This window comes from Kwoniella pini, chromosome 5 (genome assembly GCF_000512605.2).
Source record: "Kwoniella pini CBS 10737 chromosome 5, complete sequence".
NCBI classification, from domain to species: Eukaryota; Fungi; Basidiomycota; class Tremellomycetes; order Tremellales; family Cryptococcaceae; genus Kwoniella; species Kwoniella pini.
In genome coordinates this window covers 561,254-586,564 of record NC_091720.1, presented here as the reverse complement: position 1 = coordinate 586,564, position 25,311 = coordinate 561,254, and the positions used below count along the sequence as shown (strand labels likewise).

Genomic DNA, 25,311 nt, shown 5'->3' with positions numbered 1-25,311 from the left:
TTCTAGACTTTGATGTAAACCAATCAGCATATATTTCATGCATACTCTTTCTGGTCAGAGAGGAATGGTATGATGCATTTTTACTTTCCGCAGCTACTAGATTCACCTCAATGATATGTATAGTACATATATAACTAAAATTGGATCTCTTTAATCAATACTATCAATTTCCGTTTGATTCACAACCGGTAATCTAACAGCTTGATATACCATCCCACCTGAAACTAAAAGAGTAATTAAATCCCATGTTGTAAAAGGTTGCATTAGTTGAGGACGTCCAAAATAAAATACAAATATTTTAGTTGAATGAGATAAGAAAGATGAAATGAATAAGAAATAAATTGTAATTTTATGTGAACCAGCGAAAGTTCCTTGTCGATAATTAAGATGAATCTAGAAAAATCCCAAAAAAAATCATTCAACATTGACAATCCAATTATACCTTTTGATATGATTAGTGCAAGAAGTTTTATGACTTACTTGACTAAAATGACTAACTAGCCAAAAAGAATTTTGAATAGTTCTGAAAATATGAATTACTTTAAGTGCTGATGGATCCCAATGCGTAGCACCTCCAAAACCATGCATTACATCTGAATATCTTGTAGCGCCTACTATAGCAGGTGGAGGAGGTGCAAAACGAAGTATGCAGAAAGTTAAACTTCCAAGCTATGATGTACTATATTAGAAGAATCCGACCGTACTCTATCGTTCAAATTCAAAAAAAAAAGAACTCACCAATATTCTGTATTTCCAATCAAATTCATAATCAAGCTTATAACTCTTCTTTTCTTCCACTGTGTTTAAGCTAAATCGAACAGCTGTCGGTAAAGGTACGGTCGTTTGTAAGAATTGTATCAAGGTAGGCGAAAGCATGAATTCAGGTTTGAAATATAGGTAAATCTGTTTGAGAATTATCAATACGAAACAAATGATGACTACCACGAAGATGAAGATAGATTCATCATCTATTGTGAGGACAGTGATGACGATGTAGGCGATAAGATCAACGATAGATTGTAGAGTTAGTGTGAGAAGGGATATACCCGATGGTGTGCGTCGAGTGAGCCAGTAATGTAGTATAAGGCTGGATAAGTATGTTTTTAGCTCGAATCCCTGGAACGATGCTTTTGGCAGTTCAACCTACGGAGCAGCGAGGTATCTGAGTGAGACGGACAGACCATGGATGATCCCTCGAGATACAGGTCGAGAATCAGGATCAAAAGATAATCCAAGTAAAGCACCTTCGACACATATATCAAGTCAGTAATCATTACGCTGCTAGATGGACAGAGGGACGTACTGCCAAATTCATGATCATCATATTCTTTAGCGGAACGACTATCATCCATATTAAGAATTGCCCATTCGTCCAGACCTCGTGAGACTCTCGCCAGTCCTAATTTTGCAGGAGAAAGTGATGAGAAGGTCAAATCCCAATCAAAGGTAAAATCTGATACAGACGGCGCTGGATACATCAGTACTAATCATACATGATTGAAAGGCATGGCCTCACCTTTGAACTCTTCTGGACGTGGATCTTGAAGAGTGCCTATATTTACTTGAGGCAACTCCAGATAATCTTTCGGTGTTGACGGACTCAGCCGCGTAGTCAAGAATGGGCCATATTTCCATTCTTTTTCACCATTCTCCTTGTCAATGGACAGTAAATTCTCATAGTGACCATCCTTGGAAAAAGTTCGATAACAATCGTCCCAGAACCATTCTTGGTGCGCGCAATTTTCCTACAGGGGTGAAACAAATCCACACGATATTAGTAATGATATTCATAGGTCGCGAACACTGACGAAAACCTGGAATGGGTTGAAAGACAGAATTTACCTTAAACTCTGTCAGAGAATTTTGAGCACTTTTGAAACTCTCAACATCATATACTGAATAGTCCTTTGCAAATGTGACGAAGGTTTTAGTCCAAATGAAATTCGCAAATCCAAGTTGCATTTCTTGATCATTCTCCCCCATGGATCTATGCCTTCTAATTTGACGCCAGTCCATCGTCCGGACGTGTATACTCTGTCCAATACCTGAATGAGCGATGAATGAGGATAAAGCCGATGTCGAGTCACCATTGTAAGGGAACGGATATGTGATGGGCCAAGGCTTGGAAGGGCCGTACAGGTCAATTGGGCGAGATGAACTGTGGTGATAGGTCACGTCGGGATTGGCGTCTAGACGAGAAGGAATGAGATCGAATGTAGCGACAAGAGAAGAACGATTATTTGTAGCGAGAGAGTGGCTAGAGAGCTATCAATTCAGCGCATAATTACGATAAAGCGCGAGCAAGGAATTGATTGGATAGGGTACTGACATTATTGCACCTGGTAAAGTGACTTCCGCTTTAACATTTCTTCTATTCCCTGAGATGACTATATTATTTATATCTAATGACCAAATCTCTTGCCAATCGTGTTGAGGAATATCATCAATTTTGATAAAGCCTTGTTCTCCACCGAACCTAACTCGTCTTTGTTCATCATACCATTCATTTTCAATTCTCCAATGTAAATCACTATAACCTTCTGGTGGAATTGAAGGTTGTGGATGGTGAGATCCTTCCCTGTGCCAAATCTTTACCACTAATTTGTTGTCACCTCCATGTTCTTCGAAATACGGCTTGACAATTTTAGAAGGATCTGTAAGTTTGGTGGAAGATGCATGAACGGCTTTATGAGGGAAAGTTAAACGATGATATGATTTGATACCTATCACTGATCCAACAATACTTGAAATCAAGATGACCACCACTACGATTGCTAGAATGACTTGTAAGATTCGACGAAAAGGGAATTGAATCCATTTTGTATGTTTGCCGTGATCATTCTTTCCTAAGTTAGGCGGTGATTCATCATCGTTGTTCGGATTGCGGCCATTAAGTAGAGTGGACGTCGGCGGGTCCGAGCGAGTATCAAGAGGATAGCTCATGGTACTCTATTTGAGCTTCTGAGCATTCACAGTGAGAAATGGTGGGGAGGAGAAGATAGGAGATAAGGAGAAGGGGACAGTAAGTCGATACATTTGCTTAGTGCTATTCTTATAATGTTGTTTGCGAAGAGCGATTACTCGTACACGTACCGGCAGTGCAATTTGAATGTTGACTTAAGCTTATGGCGTTACCGCGGCCGACTAAATGCGGACCCTGAGCGGATAAGATAACGGGACTTTATACAAAACAAACTTTAAGTTCCGCCCGGTCTATTGGGATGAACCGTCACTTGTAAAGTATCACGAGTAGCCGTTCTTTCAGACATCGTGAGTCATTGGAGCATACAAGATCTAGCCTCCCACAAACTTCTGATAGATAAGCTGAAGGGCCTTCAAAGGCTGTTACAGCTGATTGTACACGGGAACAAGCAATTTGATCGCAAACGTGAATTAGCGGTCGATGATGGTAGTCAAGGTAGGAGATGAATAGATACTGACAAGTATGAAATTGAGCTGACTCCATGCATTCTCGATGAGTGAGGCGTATACCGATGAGTCAGAACAGCTATCTGGAACGGCCAAACAATATTTCACTTCACTACTCACACATTTTCTATGATTTTTGACTCCATTAGCAGGTCCGCATAGTATATACCTCATTTATATATGAGAACAATTCAACTTCAAGGGAAACAAGATGTCACCAGTCAAACGAGAATCTTCATCAACACCTTCTCTTGAAGACATCAAACCGAAAGTTCCTTCTACTCCTAAAAAAGCCAAAAACTTACCTAAAAAGGATTCATCTTCACCTGACAAAACCGTGAGCATCTCTCTTCCTCAAGGTGGACGTCAGCGTACGTGAAACAGAGTGAGAAGGGCTGATAAGGATCTTATCATTTGTTTCTAGAGAAAAGCTCCAGAAGCTTGGACAAATGAAGAAGATGCGATTTTCATCGAAATTATCGATAGAGTGCTTAAGGCTGGTTTATATCAGGAAGTCAAAATGGATGGAAGGTTGCAAAGGGAGAATCAAGCTGTTAGAGCTCATCTTACCGCTTTCGTGAGCTGAATCAACATATGCAACTATAGTATGCCAACGGTCATTACGAAAGAGCTGACGAGATACATCGTTCTCATTTGCCAGATGAATAAACTCAAAAGAGGCTAAGATTCCATCTATTCCATCATTGTTATGTGATTGAGGTCTTGTTGAGATTTCATTAGGATTTATTGGTAGCTGAATCCTGTGAAGTAGTAGGATTGATAAATGAAATGGTATGAATATCGTTATTTATCTACAATATTGACTACATGCGGGATGGTGTCTCTATGGGGTATTGTCATGATTCGGGTATCAACGAGCATCTTCGGTCTGAGCCTCAGGAAACCCAAGTCTCGGTTTGAAGCCCATGTTAAACATCGCGCACGGTCTTTCTCATCATCCTAAATAATGCCAAATCACCCAGAAACTAAATAAAGTGAACGTCGCTCCAGCGCCGAAGATCCATGCGTCCTGTTTACTGAGAGTAAAAAAAAAAGCACAGTCAGCTTTCTTTCCATTGAGTGAATGCTATCTACTGTCTGTCACGTCATTTGCGTATCCTTCCTCTCTTCGAAACTGCTCCGCTTCTCGCTCTCCAGCACATTGTACCTGAGCTCCGCTTCTCCTCTTCCATCGCATTTCCCTAACCGTGCTATAAGTGACTCACGTTCGTCGTTCGACCCAACCTATCGTTTCACGACTCAGTCCTAACGTATTAGCAGCATCTAATAATTTCCTTTTAGTTCCTTTCAATATACCTCTTTGTTCAACTAAATTTTCTAAAACAGCTCTTCCTTGAGCTATATATTGATCTATATGATTTTCAGATTCTTGTAAAAAAGTATTTTCCCTTAATGCAAATTGATCTCTGTCAGTAGGTGGATGATTTGGTTTCCATATATTTGGATCTCGTGGTGAATTTTGTAAATTACTACTACTACCAAAAGGCGATTCATGTAAAGGGGAATTACTTCCTGTTCCATTTGAGGGATATGCTGATGATCTTCTTTGAGATACACCAGAATTTGTTGAATAAGGAGTTGCTGAGGATGAAGATGATCCGAGAAGATCGTTCCTATCCTACTTATCAGATTTGAATTAGCGTAAACTCAAGAAGCAGATAGTAACAACGCAATACCATCGGTATAGCATAACTTCGGAGTTATATAGCGAATGATGAAAGTTCATTTACCCGTTGTTGACCCTCGTTTTTTGCCCTCTCAAATCTAGCTTTCAATTCCTTATGCTCATTTTTCAGCTTTGCTACTCTCCTGCATATATCAAAGCTCAGATCAGCTATAATTCTGTAACGCAGAGATACATGTGACTGGAACATACGTATTTGCCTTTTCTCTAGCCGCTGTAACCATCTCTTTCCTTGCCATTGAGTCGTAATCATCTATCAGCCGCGATAAAGCTCCGAGTGTAGTTGTTATTTGACCTGTTCAATTTGATAAGCCCAATGTACTTCGACCTTTTTATTGTTCAGAGTGATCTCTTCGCATCTGTTTCTGATCGTTTTGGGTATGCCAAGCATGCTAAGTAAATGAATGAGAAGGAACCATACTCACCCTGTATACTTGGTCCACCTTCACCGCTTTCCATCCTATTTAAATCCGCATTGAGACTTGCTATTTGCCTGTTCCCTAAGGCATTGAGGGATTGCATCGTGGGCGAACGAGCTGGTTCGCACGAGTTATAAATGAAGAGGAAGTATTTATTGCGTTACAAGTTGTTTTTAGACTGATTGCCGGGGACTGGATGGGTAATCCAAAGTATCTCTTTCTGCAGTATGACGAATATCGTATTATTGGTAGAATGGGATTTACTGCTCTACGTATGTATTGAATACTGTCGCTGAGATGCTGATGCTCCTTGTACTCTATACTTTTGCAGGTCGAAAGGTGTATTTTGTATAGACAAAGCAAGTCAAAACATAAGTTGATCGCATCCGACACGACGCAACGCAATAAATCAACAACCGTGGTATCTATCTATTAAATTGTGGAGCCCATCTTTTGCCTCTCATATCTTTTCAGTCATGCTGTTATAAACCCAGAATTGGGAAAATGATCACGCTGTAATGGCTTTTGGGAAGGTGTTAATTTGTTATCACGGATTTCCTCTCTTTAGCGCTCCATCATTACGTTATTTAAGTCTCCTCTAGCATCAGTGTTCGAGTCCCATCATAATCTCATGATTGTGTCTCCCTTTAATGGGAATTAAATGGCTCTTACTCGGTAATCAAGTTAGTAATTTAATACTTCTTATGATGTATTACGAATAGGCCGGTAACGGATCAATTCGACTATATTTGACATTGAGGCTACCAGAGGATAGGACAAACGTAGGAAGCGTAAGGAGTGCCGGGTCAACACCAACTTTTTGACTTTTATTCTGTAGAAAATGCCACTTGTTTACATATTCGGTCATCTCGGTTATGTTGATTAATCATAAACCGGTCACTGTCCATTAAGCTTTCGTCATCATTGACAAGTTCCTTTTAAATCAAAATTGTGATTATATTCATTCACTACTTATAACAATAAATTCATTCGCTACTTATAAACAAATCGGTTCAATTTCAACTGAATTTGAAGAATCGGGATATCCGAAGAGCCAGCGTTTACTCCCATTTTCAATCAGATACGACCAGTAACATGTCCGAGCTTGTCACTATAAACGAAGAATGGGTACTTGGACCAGAGGACACTCCATTCTATACAAAGCGAGTAAGTTCAACATTTCTTTAGCATTCTTCCTATACACTATTACCATCATGCTAATGTCGTCGAGCTTAGTGGTCACCTAAAACTGCAGAGCCGGCAGCTTGTGTCCTCTTTGTACATGGCAAGTTCAATATCTCATTTGATCTTGTTGTAGACTAATTCCATCTCGATACGTTATAACAGGTTTCGCAGAACATATTACACGATATGAAACATTCTTCACTATTCTTTCTTCTCCACCATATAACTTGCATATAACAGCATTCGATCAAAGAGGACATGGTAAAACAGCATATGAACCTTTGATTGCTACTTCATCTCAAGTGGTAGAATGGAAAAAGGAAGGCAAAGTGGTCAACCTTGCAAAGAATACCAAGAGACGTACGGGTGGTTGGGCAAAAGTTTTCCCTGATATTGAATGGTTCGTTAAACGTGAAAGTATATTTGCGAAAGAAAAGGGGAAAAAGTTATTCCTTTACGGATTTAGTATGGTGAGTAGTCTCCTCGAGTATCGGTCTGTCAATCAATCCATTCAGTGCAAATGATTTCGAGCCATGCAATTCCAAATGACGAAGACCCCAAATCTTCGTATAGAGAGCTGATATCTTTATGTTCTTATCATAAAAAGGGCGGAGCGGAAGTTCTTGCTTTTGCAACTCGACCTACAGCACCCCCTTCAAAGGAAAGCGTTAACTTACTCAGCGGTGTTATATCCGGAGGACCCCTGATCAGACAAACTAAATCGGCATCTGCTATTCAAGTAAGCTGATGCACCACAACAAGTAATTTCAGCTAACCGAATGAATTACAGGTCAAAGCCGGAAGTTTCGCCGCTGGTCTGGGTTTAGGTAATATGCTAATACCAACTCCTATGGATTACAATGTGAACCCATTTAACCTTTGATTTGTGAAAGAAGTAGGCTGACTAATATGGAAATCCTATAGCAACTATCTCACAACCAAGAGACCAATGATCGTTGTAAAGCTGATCCATTCTGCGAACAATCTGGTTCTTTAAGAGGAGTAGCTGATATGCTGAACGGTGGAATTACTTTGGATAACTCTATCGCATGGAATGCTTGGCCCGTTGATCTGCCGCTATTAATATATCATGGTGAAGAAGATATGATATGTTTGCCTGATGCTGCCAAGCGATTTGGTGAGAATGCAGCTGCTAAAGACAAAAAGGTGGAAATTATAAAGGTGAGTTCGCATTTGTAACGCCTTAGAAGACTTATTGACTATTCTCTTTGGTTTTTGATAGGGGATGTATCATGAAGTGCACAATGAACTTTCTCCTATACCTGAAAACCTTGCCAAAACAATCGGTGAATGGGTTCATGCTCATACTAGCAGCAGTTCGGCCATTACTGGTGCTCAAGATCAATCGACCGGTGTAGGCAATTCGAAGCTTTAGACGATTGCTCCGTTGGTGTAACGTAGATTCAAGTAGGGCAGGATAACATGCTGAGAGGCGTTTGTACAATTATCGATGATGTAGTATAATAATTTCAATCCATATGATCGTTTGACTATCTAGTCTAATTAATTATGTATCAAGATTAAGATGTGTATATTTACAAAGTATGATAACTGGGATTGTATCCCCAAATCACGACAATTTCCCTTTTGGTTCAACTACACTCCTACCATTTGATTGCTATTATATATCCTTGTTACTGACAAGCACAGGTAAACCTTGTTTGTATATTATAATTCCAATTCACCTTTTCCAACTACACTATCTTTTATCCCAACTAATAACTTTCCTACTTGACTTCTTATCCAAGCTTTGATAGGAGCTGAAACTTCAACAGTTTCATCACCATATACATAATATGACCATCTTTTAGCCAAATATTCAATATGTGAAGGAAGGTATGTATAAATTGAGAACCATATCAGAAGTGTGACGAAGGATAAAACGGTAACTAAGTAATTTAGGAAATTAGCGCATGGTCCTATTGTATTTCGTATATATTTTTGACAAGATAAGAATTGGGAGAGTCATGTTGTTGTAGGTTTTCTATAAATATATCGATGTATGATAGATGATTGAGGTAATTGGGTAGCCGGCTAGGTAATGAAACGAGAAATACAGACTCACCTATTAATGCCTTTTCCCAAGGTTGCATCATACTAGTAGCGAAAGTTGATTCTAACCATATTCTGCGAATTGAGAATGAGAAGCATTAGCATTATTATATTCCAACTTTTATTTCAAGTCTCCACGTCGTATAGCTCGATCTGATGAAAGATTCCAGTAGATTGACAAAAATGAACACACCGCTGATTCCAGATCACACGACGTATGCCTGGAGGAGGTCTAGGTGGATAATGAGGCATGTCTTCGTTCTATTTTGCGATTGCTTCCTTTCCGAGAATATATTTGGTGATTGTGCCAATGTAGGATAGTTGAACAAGAAGATAGTGAATAGTATGCAAGGCAGAAAGAGGAATGGAATTGGAAATATAGTCTGATTGAGAAAGAGATAAACGACAACAACAACATCGTTTACCGATCTACTATTTACTCTTAAGCATTTCGCGTAAATTGGTCATGTCGCGTCAAAAGTAAGTAGAGTCAAAATCACTTTCGCTCATATAACATCGCAATAATACTCGAATCAACCTCTTATAAATCATAAGGAGGTTGTTCAATTTCTTTCTCGAATATCGAGACGAATCCAGATGACTAAGACAATACTTGACACGACCTTATCGAATCCACCTTACCCTTCTTTGGTATATTTACATCATCCTCATCATTCCTCAACTTCCTTAGAATTCCCGCTCAATAGTAATTCGAATACAAAATACGCAAGAATCGATACGATAGAATACAATACACCGAAGTTATTCTTTTCTGGAATATTGAACAAGTTATCTGATGAAAAAGATGGAATCGAAGTACAATCCTTTGATGGATTTGCAGTGAGATTGAGAGGATGGCATAATTCTCAGGCTCACAACTCGGTGAAAGAAAAGGGTAAAGGGAAAGCGAAGATCAACGGTAATGGACACATAAATGGACATTCTAATGGTTCAGCAAGTCTGCATGAAGAAACAGAAGACCTCTCGATCGCGATTGTGATTACTAAAGCTGAGCGATTACGATTGGTTTTGGGGAATGGTTGGAGTGTTATCACTCGTTTGAACGAGCTAGTAAGTTTTTTTGCTCTACAATTGATTGAACGAGTCACTTTAACATTGAGTTTGAAACTGATGACACTCATGTATAGCTTGGCGTTCCCATTTCCGTTGTTCTCTGCTCAAGTGTACCATGGGATAATGTTCGTCCAATGAGAGGAGATGCTCCGGAACCTGTACATATTTACTTACCGCCGCCAACTAGAGAAGGTGAGTACATGTAAAGGTATCTCTATACTTCGATTGCGCTGATCCTTTTGAACGTTGTATCAGAAATCATTTCGATTCTGATATCAGCTTCACCTCATCCATTATGGTCAAGATTTTTAGATTTATTACTATCTACAACTCTCTCATTATGTTATCCTTCAATTGAAGAAATATCTTACCTTGCAGAAGCATTATGGCCAATATATACAAGTAAACTAAATCCTCATTTTTCAATGATTCATTTAAATCAATCTTATCCTGATCCATTAAATCCACCAAAAGAATTAGAAATAAATCTGAAATTATTAACAGATTTAAAATATCAATTATCATTATCTTTAACTTCTTCTATTGAAAATTTATTACCACGTCAAATTGGATTAAATGAATTTAAAAAATCATTTTTACCTTCAAATTCAACATCAACATTTGATTTTGTTATTGGAAATAATAATGGTATTGGTAAAAATTTACCAAAATTACCAAATATTGAATTAAATAATATTGAAAATTTTTTACTTGTTGCTTCTTATTGTGCTTCTTATAATCCACCAAAATCTGATATTAAATTATTTGGAAGATCTTCTGGACCTATTGGTAAACGTAAAAAAGGAGGAGGTTTTAGAAGAGCTGGATATGGTAGAGTCAGAATCGGAAAGGTGAGTTCTGAAACTTAAGTTTCCAATAGCCTGATCTTGTGGGAGTGGGAAATAATGAGGATACTAAGTGATTGAGTGCCATTTTTAGGTTCCACAAAGATTATTAGGTCCAAAACCATTTTCAATTGATAGATTATTAGCTCTATTTTCTTCTTTATATGCAGAACATTCACCTCGTCCAGAAGATCTTCAAATTGCTTTTGGCAATGAAGAAGAGAATTTTTCCTCATCTGGATCTGAATCAAATGAAGAAGAAAATCAAAAAGGTGTAATAATAAAATTAAATTTAAATGAAAATGAAATTGAAAAACAAAATCAAAGAAAAAGAAAAAAAGAATATCAACGTGAATTAAAATGGGATAAACATGTTGAAGAATTAACAATGAATATTAAATTATGGAATTTAATTTCAAATTTAGAATTTAAAGGTTTTTTAAAAAGAATTTCACCTATTGATAGATTAGATAATATTATGATTAGATGTGAAGTTGATTATGAATTTATAAAAGAATTAAGTAAAGAATTAAAATTAATTTTAGATGAATATTTATATGAATCAATAATGTAAAATGATTTTAATATGGAATTGTTGTATTTTTTTCAATTTTTTTTTCATAATTGAAAAATGTATGCATATATAATTGAAATAAATAATTAATTCAAAAGTTATTTCCATTCTAAATAACCACCTTTATCAACTTTACAATTTTTTGAAACTACATTTTTAATTCTTTCAATTATTTCATCTCTTCTCGTACCGTTAATAGAATCTTCAATAAATTGAGAAATTAATTCTTTTTCAGTTAAAGCGAAAGCACCAGATTGTGGAGAATAACCATCAACACTTGATTTAATAGATTGTTCAGAAGGTAATCCAAATTTTCTAAATTTATTCCAAGTTGAATCTCTTCCACTATCTAATTTTGATGCTGATTCAGGAATTAATTTTAATTCTGGTGTATTATCAGATGATTTTGTTGGATAGAAATTTTTGATTATTTCGCTCAAATTTAATTTTTTATCTTTTAGATTTGAAGGTATCCATTCTGGAGATTGTTTTGATCTATCAATAAGAACTGATGTTACACCTTTTATAAAATCTTCTGTTGATCTATTTGGTCCACAAAATGATGTTGCCATTGAGATATCATTTAATAAGACTCTATCTAATCTTCTTGATTCTTTTGCTTTTCTATATCCTGTTAAAGCTACTGCTGTACTTGTTGGACTTCTAGCATTCAGTAGATCTAATTGAACTTTAGCCCATTCCTTCACTTCCCCACTTAAAGAACTGTCGTTTTGTGATTTGATAAGTGCTTCATTTATCTCCGCAATGGATTTCAGACTGAATGTGTTATCTAAAAATTCGCGAATTTCACCTTTGATAGGGCTGAGACCGTCTGGATTTGTCTTGCTTGATTCGCCAGAACCGACGGAAGCAGTGTAAGAAGAGATGATGGATGATATTTGAGCTGAAGTTGGAGTGTCAAGTTGCGTAATTTCGTTTATTATGGTTGGAAGGAGGTTAGGAGTGACATAATGTGTAGCAATCCCCAATTCACTGAAGACGGGAGAGATGTCAGCAGCTGTATGCGGGTCGAGTCGAGATACTGTGGCTTACTAGACCGATCGACCGTATAATTCTTGTCCAGTGACTGCTAACCATGCTCCGATAGCTCCGTCAAGCTGAGCCAAATAATAATTTGATCCTACATCCGGAGCATAGCCTATCTTTGTCTCCGGCATAGCGAAAATGGTTCGAGGAGTCGCAATTCGGATATCCGCAGGCAAAGAAAGTCCGGCACCTCCGCCCACTGCGAATATAACATTAATGGATATCCCGCTCTTGAACAAGATCATTGAGTTGACTCACTTGTTACACCGTCAATAACAGCTACGTAAGGTTTGCCCAGTCTACCCAAAGTCCAATTGAGTTCGAATTCCGATTTGAAGAAAGGTAAAGCGGTATCTTTGCCGTCTTTCAAGTCTAGTACTAATTCTGTGAGATCAAGACTAAGAATCAGCCAATCTAATACGTCTGCCCACGAAAGCCAATAATGAGCGATGTCTCACGTTTGACATCTCCTCCGGCACAGAATGCTCTTTGATCACCAGTTCCGATTATCACTTTACAAGATTCTAACTCTCGCCAGATCTACCAATCCAAACAGTATCAGCAAGCACATTCGACTTTGAACTCAACCTAAGGAAGACTATTTACTTTGATTTTCTGGGATAACAAGTCTATCATTTCTTGGTTCAAGGAATTGAGCTTAGCAGGTCGGTTCAATTTGTATAATCTTGCATTGTGATGCGATTCGAACAAGACCAATTCCTAATAACCTCACATATGTTAACTTTGAGATTGAAAAGCTTAGTAAGTTGCGGCGAGAACGTACATCATGAGGAGAAGGCATTTTACTTGAAGCACTTCCTTGTGTTGCTTGATCACTTGCCACGGAAGAGGTAGAAAGATGCCTTGAGATATTTGACAATCGATTTGCAGCGATCCGAGAAGAAGATGAAGATCCTGCTGAAGAGCCCATTCGAAGGGATAATCTAGTAAGAGATGACATTTGCTCGGGTTCCAGATGATTGGACGACTCAGACACTGCTTTGTTGGGAGATCTGGAGAAGGTCTAGCAGGCAGTGCTCGAACGACGAATTATGTTGTCAGGAATTATGGAATTATTCGGTGTATGATGCGATTAAAAGCAAGTTTGAGGTTATTTTGGATTTCGGCAATAAAATACCACACAAGCGAATCAATCAATCATATATCATAAGAATAAGGAGATAGCTGATAACTCCGCTCTTTAATACTGTATTAGTACCAGTCGGCTATGTCCGCCGTAGTGACGCGTTGGTTGTTGTTGAATATGTTGAGAGATTGATTATGAATTCATATTCATCTCTTTGTACTTTTGATTCGAAAATTATCCTCATTACCTCATCGAGCTGTACAGCATATTGGCCGGGCACAGAGAGATCTAGTTACCGAGCTGGTAATCCGAATTATAGAGGGTGTCAACGAGGGTATCATTGCTAAGTCATAGGTGGATACAAGGTGGAGGTGATCAATCAACATGCCGCCACTGAGTAAGGAACAGCTGTGGTCCTCTGGAAAGGACGAGACGGTAGAAGTCAATCAGAGAGCTTTAATTGATAGTGAGCTAAGTGCTTCCTATGTCGCAGGCGGGTATTGCTAGAGTCTCAGCTAACACTGACTGCGCAGAGATCTTGGCCAGATATTCCGGGGAACACACTAGTAAGTCTCGTGTGGGCGGTTACGGGTTGAGGAAGCGCTGATGAGCGGACATAGTCTTCCGAGAACTATTACAAAACGCAGATGATGCGGGGGTGAGCTGATGGTCTACAATATATCTTTATTGACAAACAGCTGACTTTTCTCCATGCAGGCCGAGCATGTTCAAGTCAAATTTTATACTGAGGCAGGATTGGAAGCATTAGACAAGGGAGAGGGCTCATCGAGATTACCTAATGTCAAGAAGGATATGGCAAGTTCTTTACAATCACACTACCCTGACGTATCAATCTCACAGCTTCACTCAGATGCACCGATATGTAGTCTGTAACGATGGTATACCGTTCCGACAGCAGGACTGGCAACGATTGAAGAAGATCGCAGAAGGTAATCCAGATGAGGAAAAGATCGGAGCGTAAGCTGAGCTACAGTCTGTGTTTAAGGACTCTGCTAACGCATTACACAGCTTCGGTGTAGGCTTTTACTCTCTATGGAGTGTCTGCGGTGAGTTACAATATCACGAGCTGATCGCACGAGTTGACTTGTTTTACTTAGATGATCCATTCGTCGAGTCTGGGGATAAATGGATGGGTTTCTATTGGAAAGACGGAAAAGACCAACTCCTAGCTCGGTCAGGCGATCTACCAGCCTCGTCATCTTCATCCACTGGTGATTCCACCTTGACTGGTCATCCATGGACAACGTTTTCTATGGGTCTCCGAGAACCGTCTCTTCTGGAAGGCCCACTGGATCTAGCTCGATTCTTTATCACTAGTATAACCTTCATGAGGACGGTCCGCAAGATTGATATGCTAGTCGACGGAATACGAATTTTGGAGGTTGAAAAAAGTGTGAAAGGCAAGGGCAAAGTGCTGAAGAAGGGTCTGCGGACGAGTAGTATCAATGGGATGATGACTATACATGGGGTAGACGCCACTGGAATGGTCATCACTGCTAAAGTCATGCAGTGGCTGTCAGGTGAGCTTCCCCACATAAAAACGCGGCTTGCTTAGCTGACAACGTTTGCAGCTACTGGCTTCGTCCCGCCACCCCTACCACAAGCTATAGCTCAGTTTGCTAAGCCTGCTAAAGGTTTTGCATCTATGCTCGCTTCGTCCTTCTTCGGCCGTCAGACTTCTGCTCCTACTCCAGCTGCACAACCCGCCCCTGCACCATCCCTCCCGGAGGACCCTCTAGAAATCACAACCTTACATCGAGACATTCAGATCTATCAGGCAGATATCAAAGTATCGATCTCTCCAGCATTTGGGCGAGAGCTCGAACGCGCCACCAAGAAACCTCCGCCAACGCGCATGCCCGCAAGCGTAGTGTTCTCGCGAGGTGAACCGACTGAAGAAGCGAAGACGGATGACGGTAAAACCGCTGCTAAAGATATAGGAGGAGTGTTCGGAGGATTATGTCCTCCCTTAGACAGTGAAAAATCGGCAAAAGTTTTTATAGGTCAGGCTACGTCCCAAACAACCGGTATAGGTGGTCACCTAGCAGCGAGATTTATCCCTACGGTAGAAAGAGAATCGATAGATCTGGTCGATAGGCATGTATCATATTGGAATAAAGAATTACTGTGGGTAGGAGGGTATCTATCAAGACTGATATACGAATTGGAGATGCAAGAATTACGCACGGCTTGGATCGCCACTTCCAGTAAACCTGAAGACAAGGATGAGAGAGATAGGATCCTCAAAAGAGGATTACATGCCTTGAGGTTCTTCACTTTCAAAACCACCACACCGTCAAATGTCGTTGGTCAAGAGATGGAGTCTGCTTTCTATGGGTGCGCAACGGACAACCGAAGCCTGCCGATTGTCTCAGTGGCTGGAATATTACCCATCAGCGAAGTGAGGATGCCATCAGCCGATTTACAGAAATTCTTACCTGATTTACCGGTTATAACTCCTTCGGCAATCGAAGAAGCATCTAAATCCATCGCAAGACTACGTGAGAGATCGCTACTCAAGGAAGTTACATTTGACGATGTAGTAAAACAACTGAATGATAGACCTTTAACGGAGAAGGAGATGGTAGACTGTTTGACTTGGTGGCAAGCTATAGCTTCAATGGACGGAGTCAACCCCTCTGTCAGGAACAAGTTACTCGAAGCCGCAATACTAATACAAGATAACGGGAAAGTTCTTCCTCTATCGACTGTTCAAACATTTGTCAAACCACATAACGCTGTCATCCCATCTGACATGCCTCTCCCGGATCACACTTTACCTTATAGCTTAACGAAAGATCTCAAAGCGAATTCAATTTATACCATATTTGGGTGGACTGAACTTAGCGTACTGCAATACATAACTTTCCTCATCAATCCTCCTCTCTCTAATAGTACGGAAGCACTTACCGAAACGGATATAAGGGTGTCTCCAGAGTTTGCTGAAAAGGTATTAGGAATGCTAGGTAGAGCCTGGGCAAATCTAGCTGCGAACCAACAGACTGCTATAGCATTGGAGTTGAAAGAAGTCTCGTGTATACCTACTAGAGCAGGATTCAAAAAACCTTCGGAAGCGTACTTTGAGAAGAATCTGCTGTTCGCAGATCTGCCTACGATCGCTTTGCCAAAAGGAACTGCTATCAAGGGAGGCACGGAGAAAATGCTGCTTGCGATTGGAGTCAGGAAGACTGTAGACTTGCAACTGGTCTTCTCTAGGTAAGCTAGCTTTCAGCCATTATCTCCAATATCAAAGCTCGGCTGATATGTTGTACTGTAGACTGGTCGGAGGTGGATCTTGGACATGCCAGGATCTGATGAAATACCTCGTCTCAGTCAAAGATAGCCTCTCCGACGAAGAGCTGAAACGATTAAAACAAACTGCAGCTTTCCCCTTAGAGATTGGTTCTCCAGAAGATGGAAGCAAAAAGCAAGTCATTCGCCAAAAGCCTCATCAGCTTTACGAACCTGTTCAAGCCATGCGGGATCTCGGATTACCGTTGCTGGATTGGGGAGAAGGGAAGTGGAGACACAATTCCGATGAAGGTGAGCGTCTCCTATACTCCTTCTTAACGAGGAGACAAGCTTATACGGAATTTAGCGAAATTGCTATTTACCCTTGGACTGCGACGGTACCCTCCGATAGATGTTTTACTGGGTATAGCGGCAGGCCGTGCGCCAGCGAATGAAAAGGCTCTACAATATCTGTTGGTAAACACACATAATCATTATCCGATGTTCGGGTCCGAGGCGTTCTCGGAAGTCGCTTTCATACCTGCAAAGACATATGTAGGAGACAATATTTTGGCTAAACCTGGCAGAGTGAGTTCCCAGCGAGGATTGGGCAACAAAGCAGCTAACTTTGAGCCGTGACAGGTGTTCACCAATCCACAATGCTCGATTCTCGGCTTCTCAGTCGCTCAGCCCCAGGTTGCGGCTCCCGAAAATGCCGCCAAACTGGGTATCCAGAGTGATCCGCCAATGGAGCAATTGATCGAAGCGCTCAAGGCGAATGTTACCAGAGATACAGCCAAAGCAAAGAAGATCTTCGAGGTAAGCTGAGGCGCGAATGATCCAAATGAGACTTGAAACTAACTTCGAACGACTGCAGTACATGTCAACACGTCTTGGGCATTCTCTGGGCAGTACAATCGATACTTTGCGATCATTCCCTTTTATACCTGTAACTTCTTCCAATCAAGATGTCAACTTTTACAGGCCTAATCAAGTCTATTTTGTCACTAAGGATGGAGGCGAAGATCTTTATAAATCAGCATTCACTTTCGTGGATTTCGGAGAAAGGGCGAACATCTTCCTGAGGTATTGCGGAGTCAGATCTGAACCCAGTGTCAAGGACATCGCGGTTCTGCTGATGAGTGAACCACATAAAATGCTTGAACAAGCTGGATCAGCTGAGAGGTAACCTTCACAGCTTTATCCATACCTTGGAGAGTGGCTTACACCTGGTATCTTAGGTATCTCGAACAGTTGAGGCTTCTGGCCGCCAATTGGATGATTTTCGATCAACAAACAAGGACATCTATGAAGACAGCTCCTTTCCTGTTGGCGTCTCAACGTGTACATTCCAAGATGCCTGCGAAGAAACTACTAAACTCGTGGACTGGCGGTAACGAGGACAATGATTTCGAAAGAGAATGGGTATTGTGTAAGGCTTCGGAAGTATCGGTCGTTGATAGCGTTACGATGCTGCAATATTTTGGACAGTATATTCTTGCTGCGCCCGAAGTGAGTCAGCAAAGATTCGCACTATTAGGAGGTTCAGCTGATGTGATATGTAGGAACATATACTAGAAGAGTTCTATGCTTCTCTCGGAGCAAAATCACTCTCATCCTTTGTCAAACGCCAATATATATCAGATGCGCCGAATCCACACCCATCCGATCACGCTCAAGCCCTTCGCAGACACGTCCTGGAGAGATTAACGATTTTCTTAGCTGAAGCTCGCAGAAAACAGTCAGAATACACTTCTGAAAATCTGTCGCAAGAGGGGAATTTTACCGTTCAAGAAGTCAAGGAATTGAAAGTCAGATATACATACAAGAATGGTCGAAACGAATATCATCATTATGAAACTTTGTATGCGACTGCTTCAAGAGGTCGAGGTAAAGCTATTATCTTGACTATTTCTACAACCGCTCAAATGGACGATTATGATATCGCCTCTGCCCTTTGTGATATTCTTCTTAGATCTGCCAAAGCAGATGACGCGCTCTTACTTTACTCGATTTTGTCTACTCCTCTGATGGCGTTGAAGAAAAGGGGATTCAATGTAGATAGAATATTGAATCTTCAGAAAGAGGAAAAATTAAGAGTACAAGCTGAACGTAAGAGACAACAAATCGATGCAATTCAGTCATCAGAATCGAATACCACTCCTAGCAGTACTGCTATGGTCCAAAGGAAGACATCTATAGATAGTACTAGTTTAGCTTCGTCCTCCACAGCGAACGAGGAGAAAGATGGGAGTAGTCTCAAGAGTAAGCAAGGTCTACTTAATAGATTTAGAAGGAAAAGTACTTCAAAGCCGCCTTCGATGCCTGGTGGACTTGGTGGAGAAATTCTGAATCAGCTCAAAGCGGCTGGAGCCGGAGGATGGGATGGAGCCATGACAAACATGGCAGGTAGACCTCCTTCTTTTGGGCCAAGTGGATCAGGAGGACCAGGAACGGCAATGGGAGGAATGGCGCCGCCGAATTGGAGTACAAAGAGACCTACTGATTTGAATAATATCCGTGAGCCATATCTCATTGTTGAAGAGTCACTTTTGGGACTGGGCAGTTGGTTGTTGGTCGGACCTGACTATCTCGATTAATCTCTTACAGGAAGCACCGTACAAAAAGCCCTTGATGCTTCTCGACCTGAAAAGGGGACTCAAATTACCGATTCGAGACAAGCTGTCAGAGACGTATCGGAAAGTCAAGATAATTATTGCGATACTACTGCTCAGGCTGATATTGTCCTGGGTGAGTATTCATCAGCTCAAACCACAACGGAAGCTGATATTATGAATGTAGTGCAAGGTGCTGGATCAAGAGGTGGACTCAACATTTGGGTGCCAAGAGGTAAGTCTAGAGCCAGTTCGGATCCCACCGGAGAGTGTTGATAATAAAGTGCTATCCAGACGTGCCCGACCAAGCCGCTTTCTTGGGTGATAAGATAGATATCTGCTATCGATTCTCCACTGAGATTTTACTTCCCATATGCAAGATCTTCAATGTAAGCTCTACGACTGATTCCACGACTGAAGAGGTGATAGCTGATACCTTCTTGACTCTACAGCTGGCACCTGCAGTGATGAACGTCTTTTGGGACCATTCAGGTCCATTGATAGCGTTCAATCGAGGAGGTACGATATTTTGCAATGCGTGAGTTGTGTTCAGTGCTTACATTACCGAGATCCAATCTACTAACACTTCGTATGAAAGACGATATTACCAAGCTTGGCGTGAGTCATACCAGGGCATAAATCTCGTCTCAAACCAGGCTGATTAAAGACCATCGCAGATGATACTCAGATACAGAATGGACAGACTAACGAAGCTTTTATTTCATGGTACTTCAGTATAGCACATGGTGAGCTACATTCGAGTTCTGATAATGCAGTATGATAGCTTACGATATTAATTGGGTTTAGAATTGGCACATAATCTCGGTAAGCAGCTAACAACCGTTCGTTCTTGTACACAGAGCTTATACTTTGTTGTTGCACCTTGTAGAATCAGCACACAATTCAGCACATGAATTTTACTTTTCGAGTATAGCTGAAGAATATTTGATTAGATTTATAGAGTTATTGGCTACTCGACCAAATTTGGCTCAACAACAACATCTTCTGGACTGAGAGATCTGGATAACGAGATTGGCAGAATGTAGATCTTATAGAAGGACCTTTGGTACATGTGTTGTGTGTTGATAGTACAATGTATGTGATTGGTATAATTATGCGATTATATCTACAGTTCAAGGTATCTTCGAGAGTATTTGGGTAAATCAATATCGTATTCTGAATGTGACACTTCTAATTGTATGGGAGGTCCGTACTCATGTTAGAACTTTCTCTGTGTATCTCCAATGATGCTTTTAGCTAAGCTGTTTCCCATGAGATGATGCTCCGTTCTCGTTCCCATTCGCACACGTCTGATCAAGACGTTATGCTCACTTCACATCATCACGTTATCGTTTCCTGGGAATAAATCTACACCTTTTATGATTGGCGAATCGGGTGGTTTTATCGGACGACCATATTCATCTTTTGGCCATAAACCATCTTGAATCCAAGAAGCCTTTAGGATTTTTATCTAACCGTGACCGTGCAAATCCATGTAAACCATCAATATCACTGACTCGTATATATGAATGTTCGATTTTTACTCACAACTAAACCTAATCTTAGTCCATTTGATAATCTTTTTCCAGCATGTAATTGTGTTGCTACTTTATCAATACCTGCTTGCCAATTAGATTGAAGTTCTTCACTTCCTTCTTCTGATAAGATATTCTCAATACGTTTAATCGCATTTGATGTATTTTGTATTCGATTAGTTGGGATAGGTAAAGGATCAGGAAGGATTTTAGGTATAATATAATAAGAAGGAATTATATTTTTTGTATTTATTGGAAGAGGTAAACCTGCAAGAAATAATCTTCTTCTATATTCGAAAAATTCAATTCCTACATTGGTAATCAGAATTTCAAAATTAGTAATATTGTAATAAGGAGGATTCGATGGATTTCAAAACTTTACCTGTAGAAGGTATTTCTATCATCTCTTCTTCTTTTTCTTCTGGTTTCACCATGTTTTGTTCCTTCCGAAGAAACGAAGGACCAGCCTCAGCTGGTTCTCCGATAGGCATCTTTCACCTTCACTCCAATTGTGCAAGATCTGGAGCTGATCAGAAAGGAAATAAGGAAAGAAGAAGCAGTCCTACACAGCTATAGCTATATTTGGAAAAGTTTGTTATTGTGATTAACTTGTTGTGGGGACTCCAAAATTGGTTCCTAAATAATATCAACGATTTCTGTATGTCAAGAGATCAGTCTAATGATTTTTTCAACGACAAGGTTGAAGTATTGTGAATTTGGCTAAATAGGTAATCTTGAAAAGGAAAATAAAATGTTCAAACCAACCTTTAGGAATTTTAATCAATATAAATATCTAGCTGGACCATCAAAATTCGGTATATATCCAGTCTTACCGTCTTCTTTCGCTTTAACTTCTTATCCTTATCCGAGAGATGTACCATCCTCAATACCGAGACCAGAATACGTCCCAAACAATTTCTTCATTGCAGATTGGGGAGAACATGATGAAGTCGAGATAAAAGAATCTAAAGCAAGAAGAATAGAGCTTGGTGGTGAAGAAGAGATAGGTCTGAGGGAAGTTGCTAAGATGGTTAGGGATTTATTGAAAGATGTAGGTAAATTGGTCAAAGTAAGTTGGTTCCATCATCATGCAAATTTCAAAGTAGTGATACATCGCAGGAAGCTTGATGGCTGTACTGATGCCCTTGTAGCCAGGTATAACGACCAACGATATTGACCGATTTGTAAATGATCGTATAACTTCTCAAGGGGGTTATCCTAGTCCTCTCGGCTATTCGAGTTACCCAAGAAGCTGTACTACGTCGGTGAACAATGTGATAGCGCGTAAGTGTATTGCATATGCTCAACAATTTGTGATGCTAGACTAAAACCTTTGACACTTGTTAAGATGGTATCCCGGACGAGTAAGCTGAACACTCGTGGTGATTCTACAAATGCAACAACTCAAGCTTATCCGAGTATTGTCCAATTTAGTCGCCCACTGCATCCAGAAGATATAATCAATGTCGACCTCACCATCTTCTATAATGGATATCACGGAGATACTTCAGCTACTTTCGTATTACCCGAAGTGGACAAAGCGGGTCGAGATTTAATAGAAGCTACTAAAGAAGCTCTGGAAATAGGCATAAGAGCTTGTAAGCCTGGAATGAAGTACAAAGATATAGGGACAGAGATCGAGTGCGTGTAGCCCGGCTGATTGATGTTGAATTATCTTACTCAGAGTTGACTATTTGATTGACATATAGGGACTTTGCAAGACAACATGGATTCTCGGTCAATGGGCAATTCTCAGGTCATGGTATAGGAAATGTTTTCCATAAACCACCTTGGATATTCCATTGTAGTAAGCTACTGTGATGATACTGAAACACCTTGAGGGGATAGTTAACTAGTTGACACAACTCATAGGGAACAGCGAGCCAGGCGAGATATTACCCGGAGATTGTTTTACAATAGAGCCTTGCTTAGTACAAGGTAGCAATGCAAGAGGTGAACTTTGGGATGATGGCTGGACAATGGTCACTGAGGTAAGCTTGAGCTGACTTCCTTTTGGGTTGATGCTGAGAATCATTCGCTGGCTCAGACCGGAGCCCGATCAGCACAATTCGAACATCAAGTACTGATAACGGAAGATGGTGTCGACGTGTTGACTAGATAGATTTCGTACATTATCGCATGGAAAGCATGCTATAGATTCAACAGACTTTTTCTGTCTTTTTTCGTGCCGAGCCGCTTCATGAAGTCCGGATTCTGGGCGGAGGTCCGACTGAGAAGGTTTCGTTCATTCAAGACGCGCTCAGATAAAGAAATTAAAGGTGGAAACGGGAGCTCACTCATAACTTTGATAGCCATCTTTCCGTCATCACCTTTTCCAACTTTGGTAGTTTCGAAGGCTTTGACTGCTTCTTCCCATTTGAATCTGTTTGAAATCCCTTCATTAGCACATCGTTCACAGTACCATTTCCGAAACATCTACGACTTACTTATGCGTAATAAGAGGTTTGAGATCTATCAATCCTCTTGACACCAAGTCAATCGCCATTGGGTATACGCCTGGACCGTACTTTTCACCGTAATAATTAATTAAACCTACAATTGACTTACGAGACGGAAATTCCACTTACTCTAAAACAGCCTTTGACAATCAATTCTCTATCTGCAATGATCCGCATAGGTAACTTAACGTACAAAGGACCGCATCCAACCTAAAACGACAACCGAATTTTTAGCATATAGTATATGGGATCAGGTTTCATTCAAAGAAGGCAGAAAAAGCAACATTTACCTGAACATATGTTCCTTTTCTTTTCAAAAGCCATAGTCCGGTTTGCATACATACTTCAGCCGCTGAACAATCAATGACTAAATCAATCGATTCGATACCTCGATCGGTCATTCCCAAGGAATCTTTGATCAAATCGGCCTAAACCAGAAACCAAATACAATAGTAAATTAGCTTTTCATCCTTTTTGGTTTCTAAGTAGGTCTTTCCTTTCGTTTTTATGATTGTAAATTGCTCACATGCCATTGTGAATATGATTCTTTCGTCTCATTCTCTTTCATAGGGGAAGCAACATGAATATCAGCCGCTAAGTAAGTTTTGGCGAAATCTAATCTTTCTTTTTGGACATCTATAGCTATGATTCGTCTTGCACCTAAAGCCTTGGCCACTGCCATAGTTCTATCATGATACATGTTAGGAATATTGACCATCAAAGCCGCTCGGAAGTATTTAACAAATGAACTTACAAGAGTCCGACAGGACCGGCACCGAAAACTACGACATTTGCTGAATGAGGTAAATTGGCTATATTGGTTATTGCGTTGACAGCCACAGCTAGAGGTTCCATCTAGAACAAGCATATCAAAATCAGTGAGGAGAAAGGGTGAAAGGATATTGAATTAGAAAACCACTCACCAAAGCTCCTTCTTCCAATGAGAGGTTCTAAGATCGTTTGAAATATTGTTAATTAGTAGATCAAAGCGAGAAACATCATATATGTAGGATCTCACATCAGGTAATTTGTAACATCTTTCGTAGTTGTCCAAGCAAAGTTAGTCAAGCTTCGAAAGATATTAAGCGGAGATAACAACCACTCACAAATCCGCAGGTAGTTTGTATAATCCTTGTAAAGTTCCATCTCGTCCATCTGCAGCTGCGAATTTCATATAATCACAATGATTATCTTTGTAAATTATCATATTAGCTTTTGTCAGGAATTTCCATTATTTTGGTCATTTCTGTTTCCATCTACATATTCTGATCATTTCCTCTGATTTTCTTTTTTCTTTTCGTTTCTCTCCCATCGGCTAAGAAAAAAATCACGCAAGAACTTACATGCTCCTTTTTTACAGTCTCCACACCTTCCACAACCTTCTCCAGGCTATCCAATGATCACAGGTCAGGTTATTTGAAATTACTATGAAACTAACCGTCCCAGTATAACAAACCTCAATTGCTACTTTATCGCCAATTGTCAATCTTCTTACTTGATTACCAATCTCAACAACGATTCCTGACGCTTCATGTCCTAATACAAAAGGTTCTTTCATTTTTTCTTCTCCGAGCTATGTACAATCACCATTAATAGACCATTTCAGTAATCATTTATCATTTGTTCATTTGCTGAGAAGATAGATTTTGGCAGAGCTTACAAGAGCTGTCAAGTATATGTGCATATCTGATCCACTATAATCATCCAATCAGTTATCGTATCACATTCATGAAATTGTGATACATACCATAATCCATTCCATTGTGGAGCTATTATTGCTCTAAAACATCATCATCATTCAGACTCAGCAAGTTTCCACGATCAATGACTCCGATCATCTTTCTACAGAACTCACTCATATGGTCCAGGTGGGGTGGGTCCATTTCTTGATTCTTGTTGTAGCTTTTCAATCCCCATCAATTTCCATACTAGTATTTCATCTCCTAGTTGAGTATACGATTTAGTCATTTCGAACAACCAGTCTTGTCTCTTTTCTTTCAAACATGTGAACC

General features: G+C 40.0%; 11 protein-coding genes across 11 annotated transcripts; 5 read left to right on the top strand and 6 right to left on the bottom strand.

The window, feature by feature from the left end:
• Positions 1 to 150: 150 nt before the first annotated feature.
• I206_103978 (uncharacterized protein) lies at positions 151 to 2,943 on the bottom strand (the record flags this gene model as incomplete). The annotated part of the gene is made up of 8 exons (XM_019156178.1): positions 151 to 393; positions 481 to 669; positions 739 to 1,087; positions 1,148 to 1,244; positions 1,304 to 1,453; positions 1,517 to 1,745; positions 1,843 to 2,257; positions 2,330 to 2,943. 8 exons carry the CDS (start codon positions 2,941 to 2,943, stop codon positions 151 to 153), a joined length of 2,286 nt encoding a protein of 761 aa, XP_019011136.1.
• Positions 2,944 to 3,640: 697 nt separating this feature from the next.
• Positions 3,641 to 4,114, top strand: I206_103977 (uncharacterized protein; the record flags this gene model as incomplete). Its single annotated transcript, XM_019156179.1, has 3 exons — positions 3,641 to 3,766; positions 3,854 to 4,006; positions 4,091 to 4,114. The coding sequence occupies 3 exons, from the start codon at positions 3,641 to 3,643 to the stop codon at positions 4,112 to 4,114; spliced, it is 303 nt and encodes a 100-aa protein (XP_019011137.1).
• A 270-nt stretch (positions 4,115 to 4,384) lies between these two features.
• I206_103976 (uncharacterized protein) lies at positions 4,385 to 5,656 on the bottom strand (the record flags this gene model as incomplete). Its single annotated transcript, XM_019156180.1, has 5 exons — positions 4,385 to 4,466; positions 4,656 to 5,068; positions 5,181 to 5,259; positions 5,327 to 5,429; positions 5,560 to 5,656. 5 exons carry the CDS (start codon positions 5,654 to 5,656, stop codon positions 4,385 to 4,387), a joined length of 774 nt encoding a protein of 257 aa, XP_019011138.1.
• Positions 5,657 to 6,648: 992 nt separating this feature from the next.
• On the top strand, positions 6,649 to 8,134 carry I206_103975 (uncharacterized protein; the record flags this gene model as incomplete). The annotated part of the gene is made up of 7 exons (XM_070202863.1): positions 6,649 to 6,720; positions 6,790 to 6,838; positions 6,901 to 7,208; positions 7,346 to 7,477; positions 7,529 to 7,600; positions 7,663 to 7,920; positions 7,982 to 8,134. The coding sequence occupies 7 exons, from the start codon at positions 6,649 to 6,651 to the stop codon at positions 8,132 to 8,134; spliced, it is 1,044 nt and encodes a 347-aa protein (XP_070058964.1).
• A 293-nt stretch (positions 8,135 to 8,427) lies between these two features.
• On the bottom strand, positions 8,428 to 9,063 carry I206_103974 (uncharacterized protein; the record flags this gene model as incomplete). Its single annotated transcript, XM_019156182.1, has 3 exons — positions 8,428 to 8,648; positions 8,825 to 8,886; positions 9,005 to 9,063. 3 exons carry the CDS (start codon positions 9,061 to 9,063, stop codon positions 8,428 to 8,430), a joined length of 342 nt encoding a protein of 113 aa, XP_019011140.1.
• Positions 9,064 to 9,408: 345 nt separating this feature from the next.
• On the top strand, positions 9,409 to 11,304 carry I206_103973 (uncharacterized protein; the record flags this gene model as incomplete). Its single annotated transcript, XM_019156183.1, has 4 exons — positions 9,409 to 9,882; positions 9,960 to 10,077; positions 10,141 to 10,736; positions 10,825 to 11,304. 4 exons carry the CDS (start codon positions 9,409 to 9,411, stop codon positions 11,302 to 11,304), a joined length of 1,668 nt encoding a protein of 555 aa, XP_019011141.1.
• A 98-nt stretch (positions 11,305 to 11,402) lies between these two features.
• I206_103972 (mitochondrial 37S ribosomal protein mS47) lies at positions 11,403 to 13,312 on the bottom strand (the record flags this gene model as incomplete). The annotated part of the gene is made up of 6 exons (XM_019156184.2): positions 11,403 to 12,297; positions 12,358 to 12,550; positions 12,610 to 12,735; positions 12,810 to 12,891; positions 12,958 to 13,071; positions 13,136 to 13,312. 6 exons carry the CDS (start codon positions 13,310 to 13,312, stop codon positions 11,403 to 11,405), a joined length of 1,587 nt encoding a protein of 528 aa, XP_019011142.2.
• A 510-nt stretch (positions 13,313 to 13,822) lies between these two features.
• I206_103971 (uncharacterized protein) lies at positions 13,823 to 20,319 on the top strand (the record flags this gene model as incomplete). The annotated part of the gene is made up of 22 exons (XM_070202862.1): positions 13,823 to 13,904; positions 13,972 to 14,004; positions 14,059 to 14,096; positions 14,156 to 14,254; positions 14,310 to 14,416; positions 14,468 to 14,505; positions 14,557 to 14,979; positions 15,031 to 16,675; positions 16,737 to 17,002; positions 17,058 to 17,278; positions 17,333 to 17,509; positions 17,568 to 17,875; positions 17,932 to 18,202; positions 18,256 to 19,210; positions 19,301 to 19,441; positions 19,493 to 19,540; positions 19,600 to 19,694; positions 19,758 to 19,843; positions 19,904 to 19,923; positions 19,983 to 20,051; positions 20,113 to 20,130; positions 20,195 to 20,319. The coding sequence occupies 22 exons, from the start codon at positions 13,823 to 13,825 to the stop codon at positions 20,317 to 20,319; spliced, it is 5,265 nt and encodes a 1,754-aa protein (XP_070058963.1).
• A 319-nt stretch (positions 20,320 to 20,638) lies between these two features.
• I206_103970 (uncharacterized protein) lies at positions 20,639 to 21,331 on the bottom strand (the record flags this gene model as incomplete). The annotated part of the gene is made up of 3 exons (XM_019156186.1): positions 20,639 to 20,776; positions 20,854 to 21,149; positions 21,223 to 21,331. The coding sequence occupies 3 exons, from the start codon at positions 21,329 to 21,331 to the stop codon at positions 20,639 to 20,641; spliced, it is 543 nt and encodes a 180-aa protein (XP_019011144.1).
• A 260-nt stretch (positions 21,332 to 21,591) lies between these two features.
• On the top strand, positions 21,592 to 22,962 carry I206_103969 (methionine aminopeptidase, type I; the record flags this gene model as incomplete). Its single annotated transcript, XM_019156187.1, has 7 exons — positions 21,592 to 21,909; positions 21,992 to 22,124; positions 22,189 to 22,204; positions 22,275 to 22,481; positions 22,550 to 22,647; positions 22,713 to 22,831; positions 22,888 to 22,962. The coding sequence occupies 7 exons, from the start codon at positions 21,592 to 21,594 to the stop codon at positions 22,960 to 22,962; spliced, it is 966 nt and encodes a 321-aa protein (XP_019011145.1).
• A 76-nt stretch (positions 22,963 to 23,038) lies between these two features.
• On the bottom strand, positions 23,039 to 25,267 carry I206_103968 (uncharacterized protein; the record flags this gene model as incomplete). The annotated part of the gene is made up of 15 exons (XM_019156188.2): positions 23,039 to 23,070; positions 23,138 to 23,223; positions 23,288 to 23,367; positions 23,429 to 23,509; positions 23,590 to 23,727; positions 23,826 to 23,985; positions 24,054 to 24,154; positions 24,223 to 24,249; positions 24,318 to 24,336; positions 24,406 to 24,490; positions 24,643 to 24,688; positions 24,756 to 24,872; positions 24,960 to 24,993; positions 25,047 to 25,079; positions 25,155 to 25,267. 15 exons carry the CDS (start codon positions 25,265 to 25,267, stop codon positions 23,039 to 23,041), a joined length of 1,152 nt encoding a protein of 383 aa, XP_019011146.2.
• Positions 25,268 to 25,311: the final 44 nt, after the last annotated feature.